The 26,324-nt window shown below is 41.2% G+C and overlaps 1 protein-coding gene across 3 annotated transcripts in view; it reads left to right on the forward strand.

Annotated features, from left to right (window-relative positions):
- Positions 1 to 26,324, forward strand: part of TDRD12 (tudor domain containing 12) — an 81,253-nt gene that overhangs the window by 12,739 nt on the left and 42,190 nt on the right. For 2 of the 3 annotated variants that reach the window (XM_082862956.1, XM_082862958.1), the window contains exons 3-9: positions 1,928 to 2,064; positions 3,622 to 3,741; positions 8,707 to 8,762; positions 10,066 to 10,151; positions 15,777 to 15,966; positions 16,435 to 16,524; positions 26,111 to 26,208. In XM_082862956.1, coding sequence (XP_082719082.1) covers positions 1,928 to 2,064; positions 3,622 to 3,741; positions 8,707 to 8,762; positions 10,066 to 10,151; positions 15,777 to 15,966; positions 16,435 to 16,524; positions 26,111 to 26,208 — 777 coding nt within the window. Of the gene's footprint in view, positions 1 to 1,927; positions 2,069 to 3,621; positions 3,742 to 8,706; positions 8,763 to 10,065; positions 10,152 to 15,776; positions 15,967 to 16,434; positions 16,525 to 26,110; positions 26,209 to 26,324 lie in introns of those variants that run through there. The other variant, XM_082862957.1, reaches the window with a different exon arrangement.

Here is a 26,324-nt window from a genome sequence, read left to right on the forward strand (position 1 = left end):
TGAAGTTGATAGCGATCAAATCGAGACATTGATTGAGAACAATAACGTCATACCACGTGGGAGATAGCCGACACGCTCAAAATATTCAGCTCAAGTGCTGAAAATCATTTGTACCAGCTTGGTTATGTTAATCGCTTTGATGTTTGGGTTCCACGTAAGTTAAGTGAAAATACAACCTTCTTGACTGTATTTCCATATCCATTCTCTACTGAAATGTATTGAAAATTTTCCGTTTTTTAAACAAATTGTGATAGGCGATGAAAAGTTGATACTGCATAATAATGTGGAACGGAAGAGATTGTGGGGCAAGCGAAATGAACCACCACCAACCACACCAAAGGCCGGTCTTCATCCAAAGATGGTGATGCTGTGTATATGGTGGGATTGGAAGGGAGTCCTCTATTATGAGCTACTGCCGGAAAACCAAATGATTAATTCCAACAAGTACTGCTCCCAATTAGACCAACTGAAAGCAGCACAGCATCCAGAATTAGTCAACAGAAAATGCCTAATCTTCCATCAGGATAACACAAAGACAACATGTTTCTTTCATGACCAGGCAAAAACTGTTACAGCTTGGCTGGGAAGTTCTGATTCATCTGCTGTATGCACCAGACACTGCACCTTTGGATTTCCATTTATTTAGGTCTTTACAAAATTCTCTTAATGGAAAAATGTTCAATTCCCTGGACGACTGTAAAAGGCACCTGGACCAGTTCTTTGCTCAGAAAGATAAAAAGTTTGGGGAAGATGGAATTATGAAGTTGCCTGAAAAATCACAAAAGGTAGTGGAACAAAAGAGTGAATACGTTGTTCAATAAAGTTCTTGGCGAAAATGAAAAATGTATCTCTTATTTTTACTTAAAAACTGAAGGAACTTCTTGGCCAGCCCAATATTTTTCTCCCATTCTGAGGGTTGTCTTTTTGTTTTGTTTATGGTTTCCTTTGCTGTGCAAAAACTTTTAAGTTTAATTAGGTCTCATTTGTTTATTTTTGTTTTTATTTTCATTACTCTAGGGGGTGCCTTGAAAAAGACCTTGCTGTTATTTATGTCATAGAGTGTTCTGCCTATGTTTTCCTCTAAGAGTTTTATAGTATCCAGCTTTACATTTAGGTCTTAAATCCATTTTGAGTTTATTTTTGTGAATGGTGTCAGGGAGTGTTCTAATTTCACTCTTCTACATGTAGCTGTCTAGTTTTCCCAACACCACTTATTGAAAAGACTGTCTTTTCTCCATTGTATAGTCTTGCCTCCTTTGTCAAAGATCAGATGACCACAGGTGTGTGGGTTTGTCTCTGGACTTTCTATCCTGTTCCATTGATATATATTTCTGTGTTTGTGCCAGTACCAATACTGTTTTGATTACTGTGGCTTTGTAGTATAATCTGAAGTCAGGGAGCCTGATTCTTCCATCTCCATTTTTCTTTCTCAAAATTGCTTTGGCGGGCTTCCCTGGTGGCGCAGTGGTTGAGAGTCCGCCTGCCGATGCAGGGGACATGGGTTCGTGCCCCAGTCCGGGAAGATCCCACATGCCGCAGAGCGACTAGGCCCGTGAGCCATGGCCACTGAGCCTGCATGTCTGGAGCCTGTGCTCTGCAACGGGAGAGGCCACAACAGTGAGAGGCCCGTGTACCACAAAAAAAAAAAAAAATTGCTTTGGCTATTCATGGTCTCTTGTGTTTCCATACAAATTGTAAATTTTTTTGTTCTAATTCTGAAAAATGTCATTGGTAATTTGATAGGGATTGCATTGAATCTGTAGATTGCTTTGGGCAGTATAGTCATTTTCACAATATTGATTCTTCCAATCCAAGAACGTGGTGTATCTCTCCATCTGTGTCACTTTTGATTTCTTTCATTAGTATCTTACAGTTTTCTGAGTATGACTAGAGATTTTAACACCGAAGTTTTCTTTTTATTTTGTAGGTTTGTGTGGTTTATTGTCAGGAACTGAAGTGCTGGTGCAGGGCTGTTATTAAGTCAATAGTGTCTTCAGCAGACCATTACCTCACAGAGTGTTTCCTTGTGGATTTTGCCAAGTACGTTCCAGTGAAATCCAAAAAGTATGTATGTATGTATTTATTTTGCCTCATGCTCTTTAGGGGACAGATGTCTGTTTTCAAGGAGAATGTCAATTTTCGAAGTAAGGAGCGAGAGCTTCAAGATGGGAAGACTTGCAGGTTCCAATTTTACAAGCAGTGAATGTAAGAGCAGGTGCTCAGGATGAGAATTAAGCAGGCGGCTCCGGCCCTTCTTCTGCCTTCCTTCCTAGAAAGTGCAGGCGCTCTCTGTCAGCCGCTCTCCTGGCCTGGCGTGGCATGTCCCCTGAGTTTGCTCAGGTGATGGAATGGGTGCTTCGGGAGGCCTGGCTACCTGGAGGCAGAGAGAAACTCTTCTTGTCGCCACAGAAGGGATGGTTTGCTGGCACAGCCTTAGATTGCTGAGAGCAGAGCGTGCGTCCCTCGTCCTGCTTAACAGAGTGAGGGTGTGACTGTCACAGAAGACAGGAGGCCGTTCAGAGTGACCCTCGATGACTCCAGGACCACACACCACGGTTCCCTAGAAAACACTTGTCAGCAAGTTGGTCTTGGTGTTTGTGGTAATTTTTCTCATGGTTTCCTATCCCAGAGTCAGAGGGTATCAGCTTAATAAATAATGAATAGTAAACATGAGGACCCTTCTTCCAAAAGGGAAGGAGTGGTCCCAGCTGCAGGGGAGGTGGGTGCCCTGATGGGGAGTCTGTGTCGGGGGCCGCTCCCACAGCAGGGCTGGCAGATCTTCATGGAAAAGGAGGTGCCTTTCTAGCTTGTGGTTCTGCGCCCATGTAACCATAGTGGTTATTAAAATTAACACCGCATTTAACGGTTTGGAGAGATTTCCTCTTAGTATTTGGAGTTTTAAGTTTAGTTTGTTTTGGGCAAGAGAATTGTATGATTAGAGCGGGGAGGCCTGGAGGGGCGGTTAGTGCAGCCGCCTTTTCTAAACGGTCCGAGACCAAGGTGGCCAGGCTGCCCACACACGGCCTCTGAGAACCTGTTGATGTCGAAACCATATGTTCAAGTGCTCTGTCGTTTGTTTGCCTGAAGGAGAATGGAAATAAAAATGCTGGACAGCTTATGAAACCTCAGCCCATCAGCTCTTTTGTGCAAAGTTGACAAATACTAATTCTTAAAACATCTGCTTATTTACAGAAGCTTCAAGATAATTCTGGTCGTGTATTGAAATTGCTATTTTAAAATCTTAAATAGAATTTGCTTCCAGGTTTGTTCGTTATTACCCAGTGTTTCTCAGTCTAAGGAGACAGTGTTTTTCTAATGCCTCCCTGCCCCCATGCCATAAAATTTTAACGCCAAAGATTACTGAGTATCTTTTATGTACTATATGTATATCTGTGCTTTATACATAAAAAAGTAAGATTTTTCTCAGCCCCCAAGAACCAGTTTTCACCTTGCTCGGCAGATGGCTCCAAGCACTTGCTGCTGTTGGTGGCTGTAATAGAAACAGAAATAATCAGGTTTTGTTTCATGTTAAGTATTTTAATTATGTACTAGGTGTACTTTAAAGAAATATGTTATATATAATTTTTTAAATCATGGAACTCTTTCTCTTTCACTGTTAAGCATCCGAGTTGCAGTAGAAACTTTTATGCAGCTTCCCTACAGAGCAAAAAAATTCAGACTGTACTGCACAAAACCTGTCACATTGCACATTGACTTCTGTGAAGACAGCGCTGAGATTGTGTAAGTACAGCTTCTGACATATGCTGAATCGTTAGTAAAAGTCTTAACTTGAGTGTATGATGCTTATGTGAAATCAGACCCTCTTGAGAAGTGCTAAACCATTTCAAAGGTCTCTGTCCTTCAGGAGGTGTCTTCTAAGTCACTGTGTCAAACCTGGCCATGTAGCCCCATCTCCAGAGGCTGTGTTGTGAGGGGGTTAGAGTACGGTCTGAGCTCTGTGCTATTTGGCTTCTTAACTTACAAAAAGGGATAAATTAAGTGTAAAGAGAAATATTTATACATCGGATCATGGAGCATTAAAAAAAAGTCCATGACATCCTTCTCCAGCCCCATTTCCTCCCTCCCTCCCTCCTGGGAGGCTTCTGTGACCTGTTCAGGCTCTGAACTTGCAGACCTTTTTCAGTGCTTTTATACATATTCACATGCATGGAGCTTTTAATGAAAATTAGAACACACTGTCTTATTGGCAAATTTAACTTAAGAATGTATTGAGTTGGCCAAAAAATGCCTTTGGTTTTTAAGTAAAAATGAAGGACACATTTTTCATTTTCACGAAGAACTTTATTGAACAACATATTGACCCTTTTGTTCCACTACCTTCTGCCATTTTTCAGGCAACTTCATAATTCCATCTTCCCAAAACTTTTATCTTTTTGAGCAAAGAGCTGTTCCAGGTGCCTTTTACAGTTGTCCAGGGAATTGAAATTTTGTCCATTAAGAGAATTTTGTAAAGACCTAAATAAATGGAAATCCGAAGGTGCAGTGGCTGGTGTATATGGCGGATGAATCAGAACTTCCCAGCCAAGCTGTAACAGTTTTTGCCTGGTCATGAAAGAAACATGCAGTCTTTGTGTTATCCTGATGGAAGATTATGCATTTGGGACACTTCCCTGGTGGCACAGTAGTTAAGAATCTGCCTGCCGGTGCAGCAGGCACAGGTTCGATCCCTGGTCCAGGAAGATCCCACATGCTGCGGAGGAACTAAGCCCGTGTGCCACAGCTACTGAGCCTGCGAGCCACAGCTGCTGAGCCCACATGCCACAACTACTGAAGCCGGCACACCTAGAGCCCCGTGGTCCACAACAAGAGAAGCCACCGCAATGAGAAGCCCACACACCGCAATGAAGAGTAGCCCCCGCTCGCCAGAAATAGAGAAAGCCCGCGCGCAGCAATGAAGACCCAGTGCAGCCAAAAATAAAGATAAATAAAATTTTTTTAAAAAAGCGGAAGCCAAATGTTTAAAAAAAAAAATAGAGAATCGTATGCAGAAGTATGGTCAAGAAGGTGTTTTTTGCTTAACTTATGTGGAACCCAAACATCAAAGCGATTAACATAACCAAGCTGGTGCAAATGATTTTCAGCACTTGAGTTGAATATTTTGAGTGTGTCGGCTATCTCCCATGTGGTATAACATTGATGGTTCTCAATTACTGTCTCGATTTGATCGCTATCAACTTCACCTGGTCTGCCCAACCGTGGAGCATCGTCCAGTGAGAAATCTCCAGCACGAAACTTCGCAAACCACTTTTGACACATTCGATCAGTCACAGCACCTTCTCCATGCGCTGCACAAATCTTTTTTTGCGTTTCAGTTGCATTTTTACCTTTCTTGAAATAATAAAGCATAATATGCCAAAAATGTTGCTTTTTTCTTCCATCTCCAATATTAAAATGGCTGCACAAAAATTCACCAAAAATTTTTGATGTTTTTTTTTAATGCACGCTGATATGCCAGCTGTCACAATACAGTCTAACAAAATTGTTTCGAATGAAGTTAAACACAATTAAGTGCTACTAGAGCCATCTTATGGAAAAAAAGAACAAACCTTTTGGCCAACCCAGTATTTTGAAGTTCTTTGCCAGTACACGTATTCCCTTCTACTTTCAGTCGTTTTCCTGGATGAATACAATTGGCATACTTGCTGTCTTTAACCACTCCTCTCTTGATAGCCAGCTAGGTTGTTACCAAACCATTTTGCACTGTACATTCTCATAAGAATATAGGTAAATCAAAATGAGATATATAGGTGTAGAAATGTATACATGCATGCATGCACATGTGTACACATGTATCATACACACACACACACACACACACCCCTGTCTAGTAATTTGACCACATTGCCAGTGTTTGTACAGGATGGGTCCCTGCACTGGGCAGTGGTGTGTCGGGGTTATGACTGTGATCTTTGTTGTCTTGAATGAGCACTACCTGAGGTCCTGGGAGTAGCCCCATCCTCCTCCTCCAACACTGGCTTTGTGGAAGAAGCAGCTATGGGAAGCAGCACAATTTTTTTTTTTTTTTTTGGCGGTACGCGGGCCTCTCACTGTTGTGGCCTCTCCCGTTGCGGAGCGCAGGCTCAGCGGCCATGGCTCACGGACCCAGCCGCTCCGCGGCATGTGGGATCTTCCCGGACCGGGGCACGAACCCGTGTCCCCTGCATCGGCAGGCAGACTCTCAACCACTGCGCCACCAGGGAAGCCCGAAGCAGCACAATTTTGATTCAACTTGCACGTCCCGGTGATGTTGCATTCTAAGTTCTCTCTGAACTTGGAAGCTGCCTCTCTTATGGATGCTTCTGTGGGATCTGTGGAGACCCTCCCATCTCCACTCCCCCAGCCCTCATCACCTGTAGCTCCCTTGGGATGATGAATGCATCACTCTTGTGGCTGCCTGGGAATCCACACTGATAAGCCAGCTGGTCTCTGCTGAGGCCGCTGTTCCACCAGGCTGCCCAGCAACGCCTGCCCCCTTCCTGTCCCTCTTGCAGAGCAGCCAGCCCTCCGTGCCCAGCTCTTCCTCAGAGGCAGACCCCTGTCTTTCTCACGCCCCCTCTGCATTACCCCCTTCCCAGCGCCACTACAGTGCTCCCCAGGGGCCTTCCCAGCCTTGGACACACCCAACCCTAGGAGACCCTCAGTGTAGGCGATGAAGGGCTTCAGGTAAGTGATCTCACTGGGTTTTGATCACCTTCTTTGATGTTGCTGGGTTTGTGTTTGCGCCTCATCTGGAATGTCTGTCTTAACATGTGTATTACAGTTTTTGTTAAATTTCCCTTCAAAAGGGCTAGCAGTCTATACTCCCATCACTGGGGTGTAGAAAGTGCTGCTTTCCCCACACAACGTAGAGTATCATCAGGCTTTTTAACTTTTGCTTGTTTGCTGGACAACAATGGTATTTTGTTTTAAGTTGTATTCTTCTGACTTGTAAAGTTGGGTATCTCTTCATGTAGTTTGTGTGTGTGTGTGCGCCGTGTTGAGAGAGAGACACACGTACACAGACACACAGACTAATTGATTAACCTGTGACAGACTTGTTGATTTACTTGTTCATAGACTAGATTGATTTTTCTCTTGGGCCTTTTCCTTATTAGGAATCTACTACATTTTGTTAAAAAACAAAAAGCTTATTAGGTAATTTTTTGTATAGCAGGGTTTTAAAACCACTGTGTTCATTTGTTTGTTTGTTTGTTTATACCTCCCTTCGGAAACCTTTCGTGATTCCCTTGAAGTAATGTGCTTAGTGTCTTAGTAAAAATAAAAATAACAGGGCTAAGTGCTTTGTGTACATTACCTCATTTGATCTTTGAAACAACCCTTGGAGGATGGTGATGGCATCTCTGATAAATAAAACCAGTGGAGAAACATAAAACATATCACTCTAACCTTACTTTATTTTATTTTTGTTCCATGCTTCTAAATATTGGTTTTTCATGATCTTCCACTGCCTATGGCTTCTCCTGCGATTTTCTTTCCAAAGCATAGTGTGACTCTGACTCCAGTTTGGGAGTGTGTGTGTGTAGCAGCCTAACCTGACATAGCATCAGATCCCTGATGCTTCACCCTACAAGACCTCCCCCAGCCCCAGCCCCTACCAACTTCAGATGCCAATTTCAAGTCTGGGTTGTCACCTGTGCTTCTGACTGGGATGGCTATAAATGAGAGGTTCCCTTCTTGGGTTTGATTAATTTGCTCACAGAACTCAGAGAAACATTTTACTTACTAGATTACCAGTTTATTATAAAAGATATAACTCAGGAGCAGCCAGATGGAAGAGATGTGCAGGGCAAGGTGGGGAGAGGCGCTTCCTTCCCTCTCTCCAGGCATGCCTGTCCCCCACATCTCCACGTGTTCACCAGCACAGAAGCTCCCAGCCTAGGCCCTTTTTGGTGTTTATGGAGGCTTCATTACCTAGCCGTGATTGATTAAATCTTTGGCCATTGGCAATTGATTCAACCTCCAGCCCCTTTCTCCTCCCTGGAGGTCAGGGTGGTGGGACTGAAAGTTCCAACCCTCTAATCACAAGGTTGGTTCCCCTGGCAACCAGCCCCCATTTTTAAGTTACCTTGGTGCTTTCCACTCGTCACCTTGTCACTCTCATCACTGAACTCTGTGCCAGAAACAGGGACAATGACAAAATAGATATTTCTTATCATAAATCACAGTATCACACATAGGAAAGGACAAGATGATAGGGAGAAATGGGACACAGTGAAAGGGGTACCACGAGACAGTAGTGGCTGCGTTTCCCACAGCCACTTTCAGAATGTTGGTTTAACCAACACGTTTGGGGCCCTCGCTCCATGCCAGCCTGTGCTGAGCAATCCTAACTCAGGGTCCCTGTCCTGGGAAGCTAGCGTTCTGTCTGGGAGATGGGTGTCACAGGTAATGGGACGATGGTGTTGGGACATGATGCCGTGGAGGTGGGCACAGTAGCTCAGGAAGCCCCAGAAAGGGGCCCATTCTCAGCGAGCCTCTGCACTGGCACAGGCGGGCATGGAAGAGAAGTCTGCTGCGGGGTGCAGCTGGGATCATCACCCCCAGGCCAGAGCCGGACCCCTCGTTACCTGCATCATATGTTCAACGTGTAATATCAGAAACATCCAGTGTATAATTTACTAAATGATGTTAGCGTACTGACCTCAGCTTTTTATTTAATGAGGTTGCCTCTTTTCTCCGTTCCAGACCTGCCAAGAAGTGGGACAGTGCAGCTATTCGGTACTTTCAGAACATCCTAAAAGGTGAGGCAAGTGCGTGATCACTGCCGCCTGCTCTGAACTGACGCCTTCTGTGGATGAGAGGGTTTGAGATGTGCGTGCTTAGCTGTCTGACCCCCTTTGCGGGGTTCATAAGTGACCTGGAGCTTCTTCTACCCCAAGTGTCACAATGACCCTGCACCCCTGGAATGTGGATGTGGGCATCAGTAATTGACAGGTGAAATCAGGAAGGAGCTATGTGGGTGAGGACCCTTACACAATACTGCCTATCTCTTAGTTGGCATAGAAGCTGCAGCACTGCAAAATAAATTTACGTGCATTTCATTGCACCAACAGTTGATGAAAAGCCTAACTTTTTTTCTGCAAGCAAGGGGTAGTAAATGGATACTTTGTGATCACCGTCATTGCTAATGAAGATGTGTAGGATGTCTCAGCGCCTCTTTAGTGTGCTCTTTTTATTTTATATCCTTGGCTGTAAGACAGACTCTCATTTGAGACCTCTGTCCTAACCCCTGGCCGTCTGAGCCAAATAACTGTGCCCAACTCCAGGGCTGTTCTGAGGAGTAGTGAGTTTGCATTGCCTGGGGTGCTGGCCCCTCTCCTCCACTGCCCCACTGTCCGGGTAAAGGAGCAACCAGAGACGTTGCACCTGGGAGAAATGGGAGGGGCGCCTCTGGTTTTGTAGCTTGGGCCCTTGTGAGCCCACAGGGGGCCCGGGAGACACAGGTTTGGAGGAGGCAGAGTGCTTGGGTTGAATACCATCCTGCTACGTCCGCATAGCCTCCTCACCTGTAAAATGATAACAGTGCTTGGAGCTGCTACATGGAGCTGCCCTTTGGGGCATTTGGAGGGGTGGAATGGACTCAGGTGAAAGACTGTGACTGGGCACGTGGGTTTGGGAGTCACTGGAAAAGAAGAGAGGGCCCAGAACTGTGCTCGAGGTGCTGTCACAGGGTGACAGGAGGAGGATGGCGGGCTGAGGGGGACAGAGGACACATGGCTGACTTCGTGCCGGGAGAGCCTGCACCTTGCCTTGCCCAGTGCCAGACCCGTTCTGCGGGAGGAGGCTGTTGAATGTTGTGGCGCTGGGTAATCGTGAGTGGTTAGCAGAGATTAATAGGTGAGAACTAGTCATCGTTGTTTAAAGCATACTTTTTTTTTTTTTTGGCCTCGCGGTGTGGCATGTGGGATCTTAGTTCCCTGACCAGGGATTGAACCCTCACCCCCTGCAGTGGAAGCGTGGAGTCCTAACCGCTGGGCCACCAGGGAAGTCCCTCAAGCATACTTTTAATATCAGCTACTTTATGTTTTGATTTATGCTGTTTAGCAGCTACCCAGGTGGAAGCCAAATTGTGTGCTGTGGAAGAAGATACTTTTGAGGTTTACCTTTATGTAACTACAAAAAGTGAAAAGGTAAGTGAAAGAATTGTATTAAAATATTATTAAAAATGCTTATTAAAACGGTACACACCTAGGAAAACAGTGTCATTCACACAGCATATACATTTTCTTAATCTTTCAAGGTCTGGCTTAGATCAGAAGTTAGCCAGGTCTGTTTTTCTTCTTTTAATTACTTAAAAAAATTACTTTAGTATTTTATTTAGACAGCATTTTATTGAGTAATGGACAAGAAATTATTCCTATAGTGATGAGTGTGAAATGTTATTTTCTTACGAGAGGATGTAATTTTCTTGAATACACACATTTGGTGTGGTTTTAGTTCCCTGCTTTTTCCCTTCCATAACTTTCTCATTGTATGTACTTATGCTCACTGTAAAGAATTCAGATACCATAAGTAGAAAGGAAGTGGGCCTCACCTGTGAGCCCGCTCTTTCCTCCACCCAGTTATTAGCTGTTCACCTTTGGCTGGCTGCCCTTTATGAAGGGTGGTATGAGGACGCAGCAGCTCTGTACCTTGTGTGGAGGTGGGTAGAGCTGCAGATCTAGGGCTGCTCAGGGCCCACAGAGGGCATCTAAAACCTGGATTTATTTTAAAACTTTGTTTTGGAACAATTTACACTTACAGACGAGATGCCAAAATAGTGCAGAGATTTTTGTATGTGCTTTACCTGGGTCCTCCTAATGTTAACGATACAAACAAGTAGTACAATGATTAAAACCAGAAAATTTACACTGATAAAATATAATTAAAAAAATCTACAGACCTTATTTGAATTTTGCTGGTTTTTCCACTGATTTCCTCTCTCTGGTTTCAGGTCTGATCTCAGATCCCACATTGCACCTGACTGTCCAGTCTCCTTAGTTTCCGCCAATCTGTGACAGTTGTCTTTCCTCCTCTTTTAAGACCTTGACACTTCTGAAGAGTACTGGCCAGTTACTTTGTAGAATGTTACTCAATTTGGCTTTACTTGATGTTTTCTCATGATTAGCTTGAGGTGTTGCATGCTTTTAGCAAGAATGCTACAGAAGTGATGCCCTTCTCAGTACGTCAGGGCGGGGGTTATGATGTTGATAATGTTTTATTATTTGTCATCTTAATCATGATCACCTGGTTAGGGTGGTGTCTGCTAGGTTTTTCCTCAACAGAGTTACTGTTCATTCCGTTTTGAAATTATTAAGTATCTTACGGGGAGATACTTTGAGACCATGCAGATAGCCATCAATGACTCTTCTCTGCAAAACTTATTTCTGTGGTGTTTGCCCATTTCCATCATGCCCTCTGCATTTTTAATTGGAATCTATGAGGAAGAGCTGACCCTTCTTCCCATTTATTAATTGATTCAATAATTTATCTTAGTATAGACTCTTTGGATATTTATTTTACTCTGAGGATATAATCCACCATTATCATTATTTTCCTGCTCAAGTTGTTGCAGATTTAGTTGTTAGGAGCTTCTTCAAAGTGGCTGATGTGTCCTTTCTGTGTGACCCATCATAGTTGAAAACTCCTACTTTCTGGTACCACAGGATGCTCCAAGGCTAATTTTGTCCTTTTCCAGCCCCAGCCCTAGAATCAGCCACTTCTCCAAGAAGTGGTTCCTTTTATTGAAGAATGGTCTTCTGATATTAAGATCCGGGCACTAGGTGTGCTCATTATTACTACTGGGGTGTCATTGATTGCAGGCCCTCTCAGCAGACAGATAGGAAAGACATGTATGTACGTTAACCCATTTACACAAACATTTACATCTATTCCTAGATCTATCCATCTGTATATATATTAAGAGTTCTGGTACCTCTAATTTCAATCCAGCGCGGCAGGGTTCATTCTACCCCTCCCCTCTTCTCATTCCTAACACCTGTCTCTGACAGTAAGAAGCCTGCGTTAGCTACAGTATAGTTACTTGATTAATTCTAGTATTCACATAGAGTAATTTCAGACTTGCTAACCCACATTCCTGTGCAAAAGAAATTTGTCTTTAGCCTTAGAGCATGCAGCCCTGGATGCAGAATTACTTAGGTTAGCTCTTTTCTTCCCTACCCACTTCAGGGTCGTGTGTTATTCATTTGTTATAAGGTTCATTTGTTACTCTTTGGGTTGTGTTTTGGGTTCCCCCACATTCTTGTTGATTCTGCCTGTGACTTTTCATTGCTTATTTTACAACTTGGTAAAAATGCCAGAATGTTGGCTCTAGGACCCGTCTCGTGAAACATCTTTTAAACAAGTTCTCCACTGACCTGCTTCTTTCTTCTTGCTTTTCTTTCTCTGTGTGTATGGCTGTGTTCGGATGACAACTTGCTTTTACCTCAGGGTGTTAAAAGAGCAGAGGCATGCTCAGCGGAGAGAACTTACAGTGGACGCATGAGGTCATAATTGCCAGAAAAGAAAAAATGGGGTCAACAGTCCTTTTCTAGCTCCCGAAGGAAGCACAAGGATGTGTCCCAGCGTGTTCTCTCTCTCTCTTTTTTTTTTTTGCTTGTTTTCTTTCACACAAAATTATTTTAAGATACATCCACATTGATCCTTTTATTGTCAATATCCTTCCATTGTCTGGATATACTACAGTGTGTTTATCCGTTCACTTGTTGATGGACATTTAAGTTGTGACCCCTTTGGGGCAACTACAAATGAAACTTCTATGAAGATTCATGTACAAGTCTTCTGGACCTGTGGTTTCATTTTTCTTGAATAAATACCTAGGAGTCCCACTTCTGGGTAGTGTTATAGTATAGGTATTAAGAGCCTACCAAATTGTTTTCCAAAGTGGTTGACCGTTCTACAGTCCCATCAGCAATGAGAGTTACACTTCCTTCACATCTTCTTCATTACTTTTATGGTCATTCTCATTGGTGTGTCATGGTCTCTCATTGTAGTTTAAATTTGCATTTCCCCAGTGACTTACGATGTTGAGTATCTTTTCATATGCTGTTTGCAATCCGTGTGTCTTCGATGAAGTATTCAGATCTTTTACCCATTTTTTTTCCTTTTTTTAAATTGAGGTATAATTGACATACAACATTATATTAGTTTCAAGTGTACAATACAATGACTTAATACTTGTGTATACGTATTGCAAAATGTTTAGTTAACATCCGTCACCACGCGTTACAGAATTTTTTTCTGGTGATGAGAACTTTTAAGATTTACTCTTAGTAACTTTCAACTGTGCAATACAGAATTATTAACTATAGCCACCATGCTGTACGTTATATGCCCGTGACTTATTTATTTTATAATTGGAAGTTTTCACCTTTTGACTCCATTCACCCAGTTCATCACCTTCCCCCCATATTCCCCCCACCCCAGCTCTGGCAACCACCAATCTGTTCTCTGTATCTATGAGCTTGGGGGTTTTTTTGTTTATTTTGTTTTCTTTTGGTTTTAGATTCCACATACCAGTGGAGATTATATAGCATTTGTCTTTCTCTGACTTATTTCACTTAGCATAGTGTCCTTAAGGTGTTGTCACAAATGGAAAGATTTTGTTCTTTTTTGTGGCCAAATCATATTCCATTGGGTATATGTATATACACTACATTTTTTTTTACATCTTTATTGGAGTATAATTGCTTTACAATGATGTGTTAGTTTCTGCTTTATAACAAAGTGAATCAGTTATACATATGTCCCCATATCTCTTCCCTCTTGCGTCTCCCTCCCTGCCACCCTCCCTATCCCACCTCTCTAGGTGGTCACAAAGCACCAAGCTGATCTCCCTGTGCTATGCGGCTGCTTCCCACTAGCTCTCTATTTTACGTTTACACCACATCTTTATTTATCTATTCATCCACCCACGAAAGCTTAGATTATTTCCATTAACTTGGCTGTTGTAAGTAATGTTGCAGTTATCATGGGGATTCATGTATCTTTTCAAATTAATGTTTTCATTTTCTTCAGATAAATAGCCAGAAGTGGAATTGCTAGATTGTATGGTAGTTCTGTTTTTAGTTTCTAGAGGCATCTCCGTGCTGTTTTCCATAGAGGGTATACCAATTTACATTCCCACCAACAGTGCATAAGGGGTCCTTTTTCTCCACATACTTGCCAACACTTGGTGTTTCCTTTTAACAACAGCCATTCTGACAGATGTGAAGTGTTACCTCACTGTATTTTTATTTATTTATTTTATTTATTTATTTTTGGTTGCCTTGGGTTTTTGTTGCTGCATGTGGGCTTTCTCTAGTTGCGGCGAGTGGGGGCTACTCTTCGTTGCGGCGCGTGGTCTTCTCACTGCGGTGGCTTCTCGTGTTGTGGAGCACAGGTTCTAGGTGTGCGGGCTTCAGTAGTTGTGGCTCACAGGCTCTAGAGTGCAGGTTCTAGTTGTGGCGCATGGGCTTAGTTTCTCCACAGCATGTGGGATCTTCCCAGACCAGGGCTCGAACCTGTGTCCCCTGCAGGCGGACAGATTGGCAGGCAGATTCCTAACCACTACACCACCAGGAAAGCCCCTCATTGTGGTTTTGATTTGCATTTCCCTGATTATTAGGGATATTGAGCATCTTTCCTTGTACCTGTTGGCCATCTGTATGTCTTCTTTGGAAAAAAGTCTATTCAGATCCTCACATCCTCTGCCCATTTTTGAGTTGGATTATTTGGGGGTTTGTTTGTTTGTTGCTGTTGTTGTTGTATGAGTTCTTTATGTATTTTGGATATTAACCCCTTATCAGACAAATGACTTGTAGATATTTTCTCTCATTAAGAGTCTTTCATTTTGTTGGTGCTTTCCTTTGCTGTGCAGAAGCATTTTAGTTTGATGTAGTCCCACTGGTTTATTTTTGCTTTTGTTGCCTTTGCATTTGGTGTCAAATCCAAAAAATCATCTCCAAGACCAGTGTCAAGGAGCTTATCACCTGTGTTTTCTTCTAGGAGTTTTATGGTTTCAGATCTTATATTCAAGTCTTTAATCCATTTTGAGTTTGCTTTTGTATATGGTGTAAGAAAGTGGTCCAGTTTCATTCTTCTGCACGTGGCTGTCCAGTTTTCCCAACACTGTTTATTGAAGAGACTGTCATTTCCCCATTATATATTATTGACTCCTTTTTCATAATTTAATTGACCATATATGTGTGGGTTTATTTCTGGGCTGTCTATTCTGTTCCATTGATCTATGTGTCTGTTTTTATGCCAATACCATACTATTTTCATTAGTATCTTTTGTCCATTTTAAAATTGGTTTTGTTTTCTTTATATTCAGTTTTGAGAGTTCTTTATGTATTCTGGATACATGTCCATCCAGATATATTATTTTAAAATATTTTCTCCTTTTCTGTGGTTTGCCCTTTACAGTATCTTTTGAAAAGCAGAAATTTAAAATTTTGATAAAATCTAATTTATCAGTTTTTTCTTTTATGATTTGTGTTTTGTCTTCACCCTCTTCCCAGATCTTTACCTGGCAAAGCCATGTTAGCTCTCAAGCACTTTCAAGTAGACGTTTTTTACATTTTGTGCCAGGAAGGTTGGTCAGAAGTATCTAGTTCACTGTTACTAGAGCAGAAGTCAAGAGATCAATTTCTATCAAATTATGTTCTATAAAATAATTTTTCTGAAGATTGAAATTTTCGGTTAAGTTTGGCATATTTTCTGAACAGTCACCTGAGTATATTTGTCTTATTCATGAAATGTTTAAAATTATACAGGTTTGTGTGAACGATGATCTGGTTGCAAAGAACTTCGCTTATTATGTATCACCCACGGAGAATAAAAACCTTGATTCTTTAGAGAAACCAAGATTGAATATAAAGTCAGCATCCTTTTCCAGTAAACTCAATCCAGCGCTTACTCTTTGGCCAATGTTTTTGCAAGGAGAAGATTCTCAAAGGATGGAAAGTGAGTGGATTTCACCAGTATGTTTCTCTTAAACTGTCTTATTTATAGGAATCTTAGCGTATTGATATAAATTGTTGTACAGACTTTTCCCCGTATGGAGGCAGAGACTTCGACTCTGAATTTAATATTTGAATTTTAATCCTGGTGAGTTTGTTACAAGTTTTGAGGTTCTAAAAGAGCTGCTGCCCTTTGTTTTTATGAGAACAGGATAAAAAACTATTGTCAATTTCTTATTCACGTGGAGTTATATTTTCAGAAGTCCATATGTTCGTAATTTAAAGATATTATCAAAACAAGGTTTTGTTTACTGTTTTAGATACTTTAAAAAAGAGCCATTTATTAGCATGAAAATATGAGAAGATTCAGTCACGGACAATGGAAACAACTTCAGATGTTTCTCTCTACATCCACTTTTGTATTTTGGGTTTTATTTCATGCTTTAACCCTGAAATGTATTCTTTCTGTCAGAGTCAAGTGGTTTAACTTTTCTGGCAAAGTCTCTCCAGCATCCGTGGCCCAGGGGTGTCGGTGACCTCGGGCCAACCTCTAGGATCCTGGGTGAGTTCTCTTTTGCTCCATTTCATAGGCAACGTAAAAGAACACTCTTAACTATCTAAAGATTGTAGGGGTTGTTTAGAAGGGCTGTGGTAATTCTCTCTCTTTTTCCCTTAACTTAATGGAACCAATTTATGATGTAGATGCTGACAAAGGTAATTTGCCTCGCAGTCCATAGGATTTTACCATAACGTAAAGAACATAACAGGCACTTGTTCATGTGTAGGACTGATTTATTCCAGCCCAGCCACAGGCCAGTGATTATTATTTGTCTTCAGAATACACATACGGATTTATGATTGATTTTTACTGTAAGCAATAGGATGCATAGAAATAAGAAAGAGGCGGGGGCTTCCCTGGTGGTGTAGTGGTTAAGAATCTGCCTGACAATGCGGGGGACACAGGTTTGAGCCCTGGTCCGGGAAGATCCCACATACCACGGAACAACTAAGCCCGTGCGCCACAACTACTGAGCCTGCGCTCTAGAGCCCACGAGCCACAACTACTGAGCCTGTGCTCTAGAGCCCGTGAGCCACAACTACTGAAGCCTGTGCACCTAGAGCCCGTGCTCCACAACAAGAGAAGCCACCGCAGTGAGAAGCCCGCGCACCACAGTGAAGAGTAGCCCCCCCCCCCACAGCAACTAGAGAAAGCCCACGTGCAGCAACGACCCAACGCAGCTAGCAATAAATAAATAAATTTATAAAAAAAAATAAGAGGCATTTGTGAAATCAGACATATCTAGTCTTTAATTCCATATCTCCAAGGTATTTAATGAATTGGATTTGTTGGGCAAGGGTGAAACATGCCAGCCACTCTGATGCATGGCTCACTCTCTGTGGTAATTCCTCTGTGATCACTCTTACATTGGGTGTATGTATACCTATTGATATTTCAGATATATCCATTGTAAACCTCAAGTAAACTAAAGCTTTAGTCAACTAAAATATTCCATGCACCTTAAATTTTTTAAATTACCTTGGTAAGGTTGTGCATCATAGAAAAATACAGATAATTTTAAAAGCCTGTCACCTTTGATGTACCTACTTATTAAAATTTTACAGTTTTTTTCCCCAAAGTTTTCCAGATATGAGGGTGTGTCTTACAGAAGTGGGTTCCTACTATACCTACCTCTTTGTAGTGGTTTTTCACTTCTTTCTAGGTCAAATGCATCCAGTATAACCTCTCTGAGGTGAGACTCTGTCAGTCTACTCCCTCCTCTGTGGCACCGGGAGGCCTTATTCCCTCCTGCTGAGTTGGTCAGATGGGCTCTCCTTGTGCAGAGTTTGTGTGGTGGATGTTGGCCTATGTGGCCCCCACCCATATTCTGATGTGCCTCCTGTAGGGGTCCCAGATGGGAATTTCTGCTGAAAGGAGCCCATTACTAATGGGAACGTGTTATTTCCATCTGTGGTTTTTCCATTTCCACAAGAGCAAGAAAAATACCAGGCGCTTAGATGGTGTTTAACCACTGTACAGCTTTCCATTGTATAGACATATTATTTCCAGTAGCCCCAGATTGCTGGGCAATAATTGTTTCCTACTTTTCTTTATTACAATCAGTGTTGGAATGAACTCTGCATATCTTTGAAAAGGAAGAGGTTGATGGTAAACAAAAGAAAGCTAATGTGAGATGTGACTGGATTATCATGTAAGAAACAAAATTATTAGATGTTACTTATTCAAGCAAAGATTTCCTTTTTCTTGTTAATTATTGTGAGGAGCTATTTCAATTATATTTTTATTAAGTTTTGGTACGTCTCCTTGAAGTTGCCTTATTTTTTCAAAAATCAAAGTGTAGTACTTTTCAATACTTGGCTGAACAAATAGTACAGAAAGGCTATAATGAAAAGTAATTTTCTCTTGTCCAGCTTCTTCTCACCCAGGCCCCTCCCTAGAGGTAAACCTTTTATTTTTTCTTAGCTATTTATCTTGGCAGTTATCTTTAAGTTTTAAAATATTTATGGTTATTTTACTCTGCCGAGGCTTACGCATTCTAGACCTTGTCCTGACTTCTGCGGCAGGTTAGCTCTCACACTCCCGTTCCACACATCTTCAGTCCTCAGTTACTCAGGAAGCGCCTACTGTGTGTCAGGCACTGTTCTAGGATTCATCAGAAAAGGAATCAAAATCTGTTTTCTCGGAGTTTACTTACATTTTCTCAATAAAACTTTTAATTTAAAATGATCACAAACTTCCGGAAAAGTTGGAGAGCATTACAGAGAACTTGATGTTATCCTAAACCATTTGAGAATAAGTTGCCGACTGGAACGCCCCAGCTCTCCCCAATACTTGAGTGTGTTTTTCTTGGAAATAAGGGTACTCTCAAAAATATTCACAGTACAACCCATCTAAATCAGAAATTAACGGTGATACATTGTGATCATCTAACCCTCAGCTACCATTGAAATTTTGCCGGTTGTCCCACTGATTCCTTTGTGGGAGAAAGATGCAGCTCAGTACCACTTGGTGCAATTCCCAGTCTCCCTCGGTCTGCAGCAGTCATCAGTCTTTCCTGGATTTTTCTGACTGTGACGCTTTTGAAGATTATGGACCAGTTATTTTGTAGAGTATCCTCAATTGTGGCAGATGATTTCCTGTTTCCAATTACATTGATTTTTGCTCTGATTTTTATTCCTTTTTCTGCTTACTTTACATTTAATTTGCTGTTCTTTTCTAGTTTCCCAAGGTGGAAACTTATATTATTAATTAAAAATTTTTCTTCTATTCTAATATAAACATTTAACGATATCAGTTGCTCTTTACTGCTTTTGCTGAATCCCACAGATTTTGACAAGTTGTATTTTTATTTTCATTTAGGTAAAAATGTTTTAAAATTTCTCTTGATTTCTTCTTGATCTCTAGATTATTTAGAAGTGTGTTGTTTAATCTCCAAGCATTTTGGGATTTTCCAGCTATCCTTTTGTTATTAAGTTAGTTTAATTCCATTGTGGTCTGAGAGCATACATTGTACAATTTCTGTTCTTTTAAGTTTATTTAGGTGTGTTTTATGTGGTCTGTCTTGGTGTAAGTTCCATTTGAGCTTGAGAAGAAGGTATAATCTGCTATAGGATGAAGTAGTCTAGGTATCAATTAAGACCAGTTGATTGGTGGTGCTATTGAATTCAGCTGTACTCTTAACTGATTTTCTGCCTGCTGGATCTGTTCATTTTTGATAGAGGGGTGTTGATGTCTCCAACTGTAACAGTGTTCTCATCTACTTCTCCTTGCAATTCTATCAGTTTTTGCCCCACATATTTTGATGCTCTGTTGTTAAGCACATACACGTTAAGGTCTGTAATGTCTTTTTGAAGAATTGGGTCCTTTATTATTTTATTTATTTATTTATTTGATTGCGCTGGGTCTTAGTTGCAGCAGGCGGGCTCCTTAGTGGTGGCTCAAGGGCTCCTTAGTTGCGGCACATGGGCTTCTTAGTTGCAGCAGGCGGGCTCCTTAGTTGTGGCTCAAGGGCTCCTTAGTTGTGGCACACAGGCTTAGTTGTGGCATGTGAACTTAGTTGCCGCATGGATGTGAGATCTAGTTCCCTGACCAGGGATCAAACCCCAGCCCCCCCTGCACTGGGGGCACAGAGTCTTAACCACTGCACCACCAGGGAGGTCCCTGGGTCCTTTATTATTATATACTGCTTCTATCCATGATTTTCCTTGTTCTGAAGTCTACTCTGTCTGAAATTAATACAGCTACTTCAGCTTTTTTTTTAAGCTGTAAATTTTATCATCGAGATATAGTTAGTTGATGTACAATACATATAAGTTTCTAGTGTACAACATAGTGATTCACAAGTTTTAAAGTGTATACTCCATTTATAGTAATTATAAAATATTGGCTGTATTCCCTGTGCTGTACAATATATCCTTGTAGCTTATTTATTTTTTATGTAGTAGTTTGTACCTCTTAATACACTACCTTTTTTCTTGTACCTCCCCACTTCCCTCTCGCCACTGATAACCACTAGTTTGTTCTCTGTATCTGTGAGTCTCTTTCTTTTTTGTTATGTTCACTAATTTTATTTTTTAGATTCCATATATAAGTGATATAATACAGTATTTGTCTTTCCCTGTCTAACTTATTTCACTAAGCATAAATCCATCCATGTTGCTGCAAATGGCAAATTTTCATTCTTTTTTATGGCTGAGTAATATTCCATTGTGTGTATATGTGTGTGTGTGTGTATGTACACACACACACACATATACACCACACTTCCTTTATTCATCTGTTTATGAACACTTAGGTTGCTTCCATATCTTGACTGTTGTGAATAATGCTGCTGTGAACATTGGGGTGCATGTTTCTTTTCAACTTAGTATTTTTGTTTTCTTTGGATATATACCCAGGAGTGGAATTGCTGGATCATATGGTAGTTCTATTTTTGGTTATATATATTAAAGACTGTTTGTTTCCTTTGCCTTAGGAGACAGATTCAAAAATGAAATATCGACTACTGTATTGTGCTATACAGTAGGACCTCATTGTTTATCTATTTTTTTGGGGGGGGGGCATGCCACAAGGCTTGCAGGACCTTAGTTTCCTGACCAGGGATCAAACTCGTACCCCCTGCAGTGGAAGAGCAGAGTCCTAACCACTGGACTTCCAGGGAGTTCCCTGTTTATTTTATATATAGTAGTTTATATCTGCTGCTCCCAAACTCTTAATTTATCCCCCCCTCCCCCTTTCCCCTTTGGTAACAATAAGTTTGTTTTCTATGTCTGTCAGACTGTTTCTGTCTTGTAAATAAGTTCATTTATCATATTTGAGATTCCACATATAAGTGATATATGATATTTGTCTTTCTCTGCATGACTTCACTTAGTATGATAATCTCTAGGTCCATCCATGTTGCTACAAATGGCATTACTTCATTCTTTTTTATGGCTGAGTAGTATTCCATTGTATATATGTAGCCCATCTTCTTTATCCAGTCATCTGTCAGTGGACATTTAGGTTGCTTCCATGTCTTGGCTATTGTAAATAATGCTGCTGTGAACATTGGGGTGCATGTATCTTTTCGAATTAGGGTTTTCTCCAGATACACACCCAAGGGTAGGATTGAGGATCATATGGTAACTCTGTTTTTAGTGTTTTAAGGAACCTCCATACTGTTCTCCATAGTGGTTGTACCAATTTACATTCCCACCAACGGTGTAGGAGAATTCCCTTTTCTCCACACCCTCTCCAGCATTTATTGTTTCTGGACTTTTTAATGATGGCCATTCTGACAGGTGTGAGGTGATATCTCATTGCGCTTTTTTTTTTTTTTTGGCTGTGTTGGGTCTTTGTTGCTATGCGTGGGCTTTCTCTAGTTGTTTCAAGCAGGGGCTACTCTTTGTCCTGGTGCATGGGCTTCTCTTTGAGGTGGCTTCTCTTGTTGCGGAGCATGGACTCTAGGTGCACAGGCTTCAGTAGTTGTGGCGCACGGGCTTAGTTGCTCCACGGCATGTGGGATCTTCCCGGACCAGGGATCACACCTGTGTGCCCTGCATTGGCAGGCGGATTCTTAACCACTGCACCACTAGGGAAGTCCCTCATTGTGCTTTTGATATGCATTTCTCTGATGATTAGTGATGCTGAGCATCTTTTCATGTGTCTGTTGGCCATCTGTATGTCTTCTTTGGAGAAAAGTCTCTTTAGGTCTTCTGCCCATTTTTTGTTTTCGTTTTTGTTTTTTTGCGGTACGCGGGCCTCTCACTGTCGTGGCCTCTCCCGTTGCGGAGCACAGGCTCCGGACGCACAGGCTCAGCGGCCGTGGCTCACGGGCCCAGCCGCTCCGTGGCACGTGGGATCTTCCCAGACCGGGGCACGAACCCGTGTCCCCTGCATCGGCAGGCGGACTCTCAACCACTGCACCACCAGGGAAGCCCTGCCCATTTTTTAATTGGTATGTTTGTTTTTTGATGTTGAATTGTATGAGCTGTTTGTATATTTTTGAAATTAAGCCCTTATCAGTCATGTTGTTTGCAAGTATTTCCTCCAGTCTGTAGGTTGTCTTTTGTTTTGTTGATGGTTTCCTTTGCTGTGCAGAAGCTTGTAAGTTTAATTAGGTCCCATTTGTTTACTTTTGCTTTTGTTTCCTTTGCCTTGGGAGACTGACCTAAGAAAACATTGCTAGGATTTATATCAATCTCTGTCTTTTATTTGGTATATTTAGACCAATACCGTTTAAGGTGATTATTGATTTAGTTGGATTAATATCTGCCAAACTTGTTACTATTTTCTATTCATTGCCTTTGTTTTTTGTTCTTGTCTTCCACTTTTTGTCATTTGTAGCTTTAATTTAGAATTTTATGTGATTCTGTTTTCTTTTTTAGCATATCAGTTTTACTTCTTTTTTCACTTTTCTGAATGGTTGCCTTAGATTTTGTAATATACATTTACAACCAATCCAAGTCCACTTTCAAATAACACTATACCTCTTTACGGGTAATGCTAGTACCTTATAATAACAAAGTATTCCTAATTCCTCCCTCCTGTCCATTGTATCATTGTTATTCATTTCATGCATTCATAAGTGTACATAGGCGTGTGTGTAATTTATGTATATTTATATATTTTTATATGTATATGCATAAGTAATTAAATACATGGTCACTATTATTTTGAACAAACTGTTATCTATTACATCTATTTTCAAAAAAAAAATTTTAATTTGCCTTCATTTATTCCTTCTCTAATGTGCATATCCTCAAGCTCAAATATTCTTTCCACAGATGAGTCCAGTCTACTAATAAGCCCATCAAAGGCATTCTTCATTTCTGTTAGTGTTTCTGATCTCTAGCATTTCTCCTTGATTCTTTCTTAGAATTTCCATGTCTCTGTTTATATTACCCATCTGTTCTTGCATATTGTTTACTTTTTCTATTAGAGCCCTTGGCATATTAATCATAGTTGTACTAAATTTCTGGTGTAATAATTTCAGCATCCCTGCTGTGTCTGACTCTGGTTCTGATTTGCCCTATGTCTTCAAACTGTCACCTCTTTTGCTTTTCGGTATGCCTTGTAATTTATTTTTTTGTTTAAAACCAGACATGATATACTGGGTGAAAAGTAGGCCTTTAAAGATACAGTTGTAAGATGTAGAGGGAGGGTAAGCGGTCTATAATGCTACGATTAGATCTCCATCTTTGGGAGCCTGTGCCCCTGGGCTGTGACCTTCACATGTGCTTTTCAGTCCTCCACCTCTCCTGCTTTAGGGGGGGACAGGATGGCTGGAGGGGGTAGATAGATAGAGTGGGGTATTTCCCCTCCCCCAAGGCGATTAATCTCTGGTAAAGCCCCAGTAGTTTAGGCTCTGGTTAGTTTCTCCTGAGGCCCAGCCTTGTTGAGAACAGAATGTGCTGACATATTTCAAATTGGTTAATTTTCGCCTCCCTTACTGGCAGCCCCAAGGGGATTTTTATATGATCTTCACTATGAGAACCTGGTAGAGTTCCAGTAGGTAAGATTCACAAAAGTGTTGGGGGCCTCCTGGAATTGTTAACTTACTTTCCCACCCTGAGCCTCCAGGAAGTGGTCAATTACAGTTCAGATTTTTCCTGCTCCATTGTGGGTTCCTGTGGAGATTTCTCCTCATATCAGTTGTGATTCTCTGTCTCCCGGGTCTGTCTCTCCAGTTGTGGGGGAAGAGGTTTGCCCTGCAACCTCATTTTTTAGGTCAGATCTAATAAGAGTTGTTATTTTTCAGTTGGATTAGCTTTTTACTTATTGTTATGATGGAGTGGTGAATTCCAAACTCCTTACATGCTGGAATCAAAACTGGAAGTTAAATTGAGTTTTGAAATGTAAGATTTCAAAGGGAGTTTGGAATTCACCACTCCATCATAACAATAAGTAAAAAGCTAATCCAACTGAAAAATAACAACTCTTATCATATAACAACAATAACAACAAATAACAATAATCAAATATAAGATTACAGCATTTATTTCTTCATGGAGATTTTAATCGCTTTTCTTTTTCCTGCTTGTATTATCTATCTTTATTGACTGCTTAAGTTGTTCCAGATTCTCATTTGGGTATTATATATCTGTATGACTTGAATCTTTTTTTTTTTTTTTTTTTTTGGTGGTACGCAGGCCTCTCACTGTTGTGGCCTCTCCCGTTGCGGAGCGCAGGCTCAGCGGCCATGGCTCACGGGCCCAGCTGCTCCGCGGCATGTGGGATCTTCCCAGACTGGGGCACAAACCCATGTCCCCTGCATCGGCAGGTGGACTCTCAACCACTGTGCCACCAGGGAAGCCCTGACTTGAATCTTTTAAAATTTATTAAACGTGTATTATGACCCAGAATATGGTCTCACTTGGAAAAGCCTGTGTGTGTACTTGAAAAGAATGTATGTTCTGCTATTGTTGGGGAGAGCATTACATAAAGGTCAGTTACGTCATGTTGGTTGATAGTGTTGTTCAGGTCTTCTCCGTCTTTATTAATTTTTTTTTTTGTCAACCCATCTATCAACTACTGAAGGACGGATGTTGATATCTCCAACTTTGCAATTGTTTTATTTTTGTCTCCTTTCAATTCTATCAGTTTCTGTTTCATGTATTTCGAGGCTGTTACTTAGGTACGTGAAAGTTTAGAACTTTTATGTTCTCTTGGTGAATTGATCTGCGTCATTATTAAATGACCCTTTTATCTCAGATAATATTCTTTGATCTGAAGTCTGCTTTGTCTCAGCTGGGGCTGTCATCTGAAATACATGTAGTGGCCTTTCCATGTGGTTGCTTGGGCTTCCTCACAACGTGACGGCTGGGCTTCAGAAGTGAGCATCAAAGAGAGCAAGTCATAAGTACGTGACGTTTTTGTGATCTAGCTTTGGAAGTCACATAACACCCCTTCCATGTTTACAAGCCCACCCAGGCAGTCGGGAAAGGAGTATGAGCCCATCTCTCCGTGGCAGAAGTGTGAAAATCACATTGTAAGAATAGCATGTGTTGGGAGTCATGTTGTGACCTTTGCAAAATAGATTCTGCCAAGTTGGGAAAATAAATTATGGTTAATTTTTAGCCATTAAAGGAATTTATAAAACATTTTTTAATAATAAGGTTGAAACAAGATTTTTAAATTTAATCCCCTCAAGTAAAGTATAACACAAAATCCTATTCCATAACAATTTTGTATATTAAGGTTTTACAATAGTACTTTTTTTTAGTATAATCCTTTTTTTTTTTTTAAGTTTTTTTTTTTGGGGGGGTGCTGTGTTGTTGGGTCTTTGTTGTTCTGCGCGGGCTTTTTCTAGTTGTGGTGAGCGGGGGCTACTCCTGGTTGCGGTGAATGGGCTTCTCATTGCAGTGGCTTCTCGTTGCAGAGCATGGGCTCTATGCACCCAGGCTTCAGGAGTTGTGGCTCGCGGGCTCTGGAGCGCAGACTCAGTAGTTGTGGCGCATGGGCTTAGTTGCTCCGCAGCATGTGGGATCTTCCCGGACCAGGGCTCGAACCCGTGTCCCCTGTGTTGGCAGGTGGATTCTTAACCACTGCGCCACCAGGGAAGCCCTAGTATAATCCTTTTTGTCCTATTTTCTATTTATTAATAACACTTTCTAAGATAATTTTTATTACTATTTGTATTTTGCAGATACAGCTATAAAGTATAATACGGATTCATTGAGAGATTCACCCAAAAAAAAATCAGAAAAGAAACAACAGTGCGTCTCCTTAAAAGATGTAAATAAGGTGGTCTTTTTAAATGTTCATTAAATATAAAGTTCATATAATGTTCATTTTAGAATATTCTCCTTTAAAATCTACTAGGAACCAAAAATATGGCTATGATAGTTTCATTCATGAAA

The sequence above is a fragment of the Leucopleurus acutus genome, assembly GCF_964270905.1.
Source record: "Leucopleurus acutus genome assembly, chromosome: 20".
NCBI classification, from domain to species: Eukaryota; Metazoa; Chordata; class Mammalia; order Artiodactyla; family Delphinidae; genus Leucopleurus; species Leucopleurus acutus.